This window comes from Quercus suber, unplaced genomic scaffold (genome assembly GCF_002906115.3).
Source record: "Quercus suber isolate HL8 unplaced genomic scaffold, Cork oak 2.0 scaffold_64, whole genome shotgun sequence".
Taxonomy (NCBI): Eukaryota; Viridiplantae; Streptophyta; class Magnoliopsida; order Fagales; family Fagaceae; genus Quercus; species Quercus suber.
Window position 1 is genome coordinate 905,027 of NW_027069529.1, and position 6,272 is coordinate 911,298.

General features: G+C 34.4%; 1 protein-coding gene across 1 annotated transcript; it reads left to right on the forward strand.

Moving 5' to 3' along the window:
* The first annotated feature begins 1,199 nt into the window (after nucleotides 1-1,199).
* On the forward strand, nucleotides 1,200-5,997 carry LOC111997088 (beta-xylosidase/alpha-L-arabinofuranosidase 1). Its single transcript, XM_024029142.2, has 6 exons — nucleotides 1,200-1,689; nucleotides 3,021-3,326; nucleotides 3,472-3,641; nucleotides 3,727-3,827; nucleotides 3,900-4,673; nucleotides 5,193-5,997. The coding sequence occupies exons 1-6, from the start codon at nucleotides 1,201-1,203 to the stop codon at nucleotides 5,798-5,800; spliced, it is 2,448 nt and encodes an 815-aa protein (XP_023884910.2). The 5' UTR covers nucleotide 1,200; the 3' UTR covers nucleotides 5,801-5,997.
* Nucleotides 5,998-6,272: the final 275 nt, after the last annotated feature.

The following is a 6,272-nucleotide window of genomic DNA, read 5'->3' on the forward strand; positions in this document are numbered from 1 at the left end:
TATCAAGCTTCATTAAGTCTCGATAGATTGACATGTATCAAGGAGGTATTAGGACCTGTAGATTTAATTTTTCTTGAGCGGATTCTTGAGTAATCTTCATGTCTCCAATGAAACCACTTGTAATGATCATCTTAGACCCACTTAGATCTACTAAAATACAAGTGAAGTGTGTTTTGTCTTAGGATATGCCAATTACATAAAAATATAACCCTAACAGAAATACATTAGATTCCCTAATTAAATTCAAACATATTATATTATTTTATAATGTTTTTTAATTTAATTAAGGAACTTAATGTATTTAAAACTAAGGAAGTTTTAGGTATATTTTTTTAAGAGAAATGTTATGTCCACAACATTTTTACAATATTTTCACAACAAATCCTAAGTGACAGGATTTTACTAGTTGTTATTGATGGACAAATTTAAAAAAAAAAAAATAGTAATGGGTTCAAATTAGAATTTATTATGAAAATGTTGAGAACATAGAACTTCTACCACTTATAATTTATTATGAAAATGTTGAGAACATAGAACTTCTCATTTTATTTAATTGGTTTAAATTTCTTTTCTATATTTAAACTTTCTATTAGAATCTTTGACATGTTATATTTTCATTAAACGGTAAAATAGACAGCTGCATACAAAAACGCATTCCAATATATATCTATATTTATAAACTACCATAATTATATCCAATTTCGTATATTCAGTGAGAAGTGCTATGTACACAACATTTATTTTCATAACATTTTCACAATAAATATTCATAGCAAGTTGTTATTGATTATAATTTAAATCAAACACTGAAATTAATTTTTTGCCCACAAATAACAAATCGTAACAACCTGCCATTTATGATTTGTTTTAAAATGTTATAAAAATATTTTGAACATAGTATTTCTCTATTTAGACACAAAACAAAACAAAAAGAAAAATATTTTTGTTTGTCTCAAAAAAAAAAGAAAAATATTTTTGTTGGTCAGCAGTAATTTTGACATTTTCTTATTTCTTTCGGCTGTGAGTAGCCCTCGTAGGGGAACTTGACAGCAAAACTCTCATTCCCACAAGAAGAGTTCCTAGGCCAAGGATGGGATGGGCGAGCATTGTGCTTCACCAAGAGAACTCTGGAGATTTCTACGGGTAAGACATCCTGAATCACTATAAAAGCTTCCATATGCTTGTATATGTCAAATGAAAATGATTTCTTTCTCAGAAAAAGCCATGCCGAAAGTTCTTAGTTTTCTTCTTTGTCTCTCTTTCACTATAACTTCCTTTGTCATTTGTACAGATGAGAAAGAAAAAGTCTTAAAAATTAGTACTGATGCAGCCACCCCAACTGGCAGTGACTTCACTTATATATGTGATCCTGCCAGATATGCCAAACTCAAACTGGACATGAAAAGTTTCGCCTTTTGTCACTCGAAGCTTCCTTACAATGTTAGGGCCAAAGATTTGGTGGATCAAATGACATTAGCTGAAAAGATAGCACAGCTAGGAAATAATGCTGATGGAGTGGCTAGATTAGGGCTGCCAAAGTACGAGTGGTGGTCTGAGGCGCTGCATGGTCTGTCCAATGTTGGTCCAGGAACCGTCTTTGATAATCTAGTTCCTCATGCAACCAGCTTTCCCACTGTCATACTCACAGCAGCTTCATTCAACGAGAAACGCTGGAGAGAAATTGGTCAGGTGAGTGTCTCTTATCTTAAATATAGTGTACGTAATGCTATTTAAAAATAAAATAAAAACACACCATGATATATAACACTCATTCCATATGAAATGGGTTTACTTTATGTGAAAAGTGTGTTATAAATCATGGTTACACATAATACCACCATTGGAAAGAGTGTGGATAACAAGGCTAACAATTTCCTTGTGAGATCATAAAGACTACTAATTAATTAATTAAGCTATAATTTGTACCATTTTCTCCGATGGTTTTGCATTTCTAGTTTATTAGAGAACAAAAGACATGATACAAATCATATGTCTCATTATTTGTGTCCTATTTAATGCTTAAAACACACCATGATATATAACACTCATTCCATATGAAATGGGTTTACTTTATGTGAAAAGTGTGTTATAAATCATGGTTACACATAATACCACCATTGGAAAGAGTGTGGATAACAAGGCTAACAATTTCCTTGTGAGATCATAAAGACTACTAATTAATTAATTAAGCTATAATTTGTACCATTTTCTCCGATGGTTTTGCATTTCTAGTTTATTAGAGAACAAAAGACATGATACAAATCATATGTCTCATTATTTGTGTCCTATTTAATGCTCCACCAATCATAGTATGCTATGTGTTTGATTTTTTTTTTTTTTTTTCATTTTAATCCTTGGTTATTTTATAGAAAAATCAAATGAATACATGACAAGTTGTGATTGATAGAGAATAAAGTGAAATACAAAAAGTGAGACAGAGACACTTCATAATTTGAAGTGAAAAGGAAAACATGAAAAGAGTTCTTTTACTTTTTCACACATAGGTTTTGTTTGCAATAAGCTTATATTAGGTAGCTTCTTTTGCTATTTAACTTATTTTTGCTATTATTCATGAGTCCATTTTCACTTTTTAGTACTACACATGGGTTCACTGACCTATTTCAGTTAATTTTTATCTTTATCTACAGTACTTTCAGCAAAAAATTTTCAATTTCAGCTAAATAAGTTGTTTCCAAATAGACTCATAATATCAATTCTAGCTTCTTCTTTGTTTTTTATAATCTAGTTTAGAAACCTTAATACCTAAACCCCACCCCAAACCCACCCTGAGGTTTGAACTAATGAGCCCATGGATACCGCACACAAGCCCCTCATGGCAAGAGAAGGTACCACTTTGCCCAACATGAGCAGTGGTTACAATTAAACAGGATAGTGACACTAGTTACCGTGAGTAAAATAAGTTTGAAAAATATTTTAGCATGAGGGGTATAACACCTTTTTATTGGTGCATAAGTTTGATTATGTACACACATTGAAACAAATTTGCCACCAATTTGTAGGTTGTTTCAACAGAAGCACGAGCAATGTACAATCTTGGGCGATCTGGATTAACATATTGGAGCCCAACCATCAATGTTGCAAGAGATCCTAGATGGGGAAGAATCACTGAGACACCTGGTGAAGATCCTTTCATTGTTGGCACATATGCCTCTAATTACGTGAGAGGTTTACAAGATGTTGCAGGGACAGAGCACTATAAAGATTTGAATACTAGACCCCTCAAAGTTGCCGCATGTTGCAAGCACTTCGCTGCATATGACGTTGACAATTGGCATGGAGTTGATCGCTACCATTTTGATGCTAGGGTGGGGTAACTTAAATTCGTCACTCAGAATCTGCCACATTAAAGTTGTAACACAAAAGTTGTATCTAGATTTACTCATTCTCTAAAGTACTACAAATTAAAAATGATATGGGATTTAGCATATAAATATATTAATGTCCTTGCAGGTGACAGAGCAAGATATGGAAGAGTCATTCATGCGGCCATTTGAAATGTGCATTAAAAATGGTGATGTTAGCAGTGTTATGTGTTCTTATAACCGTGTTAATGGAATACCATCTTGTGCTGATCCAAAGCTCTTGAGAGAGACCCTTAGACAAGAATGGAATCTTCATGGGTACAATCACATTTAAAACCCCATTATTAGACCTTGATTATTTTTGATAAAAGACTGATCGCAAATATTATGTTCTTTAATCCAGCTATATAGTTGCAGATTGTGATTCCGTTGAAGTAATGGTAACGGGTCACAAATTTCTTAACGACTCAAATGAGGACGCTGTTGCTCAAACACTAAAAGCAGGTTACTAGTTAGTCACATAAATTTTGATTTTGATTATGAATTATACCAACATGTAAATTATGTTCGATGTAGGATTGGATTTGGACTGCGGAGTCTATTACCCCAAGTATGTCGGAAATGCAGTGAACCAAGGGAAGGTTAGAGAGTCAAATATAGACGAGGCACTACAAAACCTTTATATTGTGCTTTTGAGAACAGGGTACTTTGATGGACTGCCTGCATACAACGCTCTTGGAAAAAACGACATATGCACCAGCAGAAGCATTGAGTTAGCCACTCAAGTAGCAAGAGAAGGAATTACTCTTCTGAAAAATGATGGACCAACTTTGCCTTTAAACACTGCCACGTTCAAAACTCTAGCAGTTGTTGGACCACATGCCAATTCTACCGTTGCTATGATTGGAAATTATGCATTTGACCCAAGAAATCCTGGTAGTCCATGCCGATACACCTCTCCTATTGATGGCTTTTCAATATATGGAAAAGTGAACTACGCAGCGGGATGTGGCGACGTTAAATGCAAGGATGCTAGCTTAATACCCCCAGCTGTGGAAGCTGCAAAGACAGCTGATGCCACTATTATTGTGACAGGGTTAGATTTATCAATTGAGGCAGAGGGTTTAGACAGGTTGGATCTCCTCCTTCCAGGAAAACAAACTGACCTTATCAACCAAGTTGCCGCTGCTGCAAAGGGCCCGGTTGTTCTTGTACTCATGACTGCAGGAGGTGTCGATATCTCTTTCGCTAAGACTAACCCCAAAATTAATGCCATTCTTTGGGTTGGATATCCTGGAGCAGAAGGCGGTCGTGCCATTGCAGATGTTGTTTTTGGGCAATACAATCCAGGTAAACAAACATTCTACAATAATTATGTTAGATTTTTGAAAATATAGAGCGAAAAAAGAGTATAGAGAGGAGAGAGGGAATACAAGGATTGCGTGGTTTGGCCTAAAGGATTACGTCCACAGAAGAAAACCCTCTCAATTACCTCTTCACTATAATCTCAAATCATCAGTTAAATTGAACCCTAAGCAGTGTTTAAATAAGGATCAGGAGGTATGGTTAGGTATAAATAGGTTTGCAATATACACAAATATATTATCTCTAACAAATTAATAATAAGCCAGTGCATGCATAACTAATCTTCTTCAATTAATTTTCACACCATCCCATTAGATTAATTATGTCAAGTCGTTCTTTCTTTTTTAATCCTTTCAAATTTAATTAGTTATGACTAATAAATTAAGCATAATTATATCTATACATGATAGCTCTATGATTTTATATTGTTATTCACATATTATGTCACATTATACATGCAATCATTAACAACACTCACACATATAAATATAAATTATGATGCAGCTGGAAGATTGCCCATCACGTGGTATCAAGCCGATTATATTAACAAGATACCCCTAACATCCATGCAATTTAGGCCAGATGATAGCCAAGGCTACCCGGGACGAACATACAAATTCTTCAATGGCCCCACAGTCTTCCCTTTTGGTTTTGGTCTCAGCTACACAAAATTCAATTACACCTTAAATCCCACAGTGCCTTCACTGCCTGTAAAATTGCAGAGATTTACACAATGCCATGATCTAAATTATATGGCTAACAAGACCAAGCCTACTTGCCCAGCAATTTCAGTAAGCGACTTGCAATGCGGCGAGTATATTGAGTTAACTCTTGTAGTCCAGAATGTGGGTGGAAAAGTTGGGAGTGAAGTTGTCTTGGTTTACTCCAAGCCCCCAGATGGTATTACCGATACTTATCTTAAGCAGTTGATTGGTTTCCAGAGGGTTTACATAGCGGCTGGTGCGAGCCAAGAAGTTAAGTTTGTGTTCAATGGTTGCAAGAGCTTGGGCATCGTAGACTACGCTGGTAATAATATTTTGCCTTTCGGTGGGCACACCATTATAGTTGGAGATGGTGTAGCTTCTTTCCCGGTTCAAGTCACATTTCATTAGGGCCAACCTATTTTGTTTTTATTTTTTTGAGAATATTAAAGCTATCCTAAAGAGGGGATTGCTTGTCATAAAAATTCTTGATTGTTTAAGGGTATTGTTTTTTTTTTCTCTTTTAACATTTTGTAATAAAGCTCATGATTTTTTGTAAACATTTTAACAAAGTTTATGATTTTTTGTAAAAATTTGATTGGTATTAATGATGCTGTCCCTTTAAATTCATTGTTCATTCCATACGGCTTATGCATTATTCAAAAGGAAAAATATGTGTTGACACTTCTTTACCTCCACTATTTTACATCGATATCAATTATTAATGTGGGAATGTCCACGTTTCAGCACATGAAATTAGATGTAAAAAAACCAATGTAAAAACATATATATTATAAGAATATAAATCCCTATTCAAAATTTTCGTGGGTTTTGTCATTTGTGCGCGATGCAAATAAAAAAAATAATAAGATGTGTTAAAAGC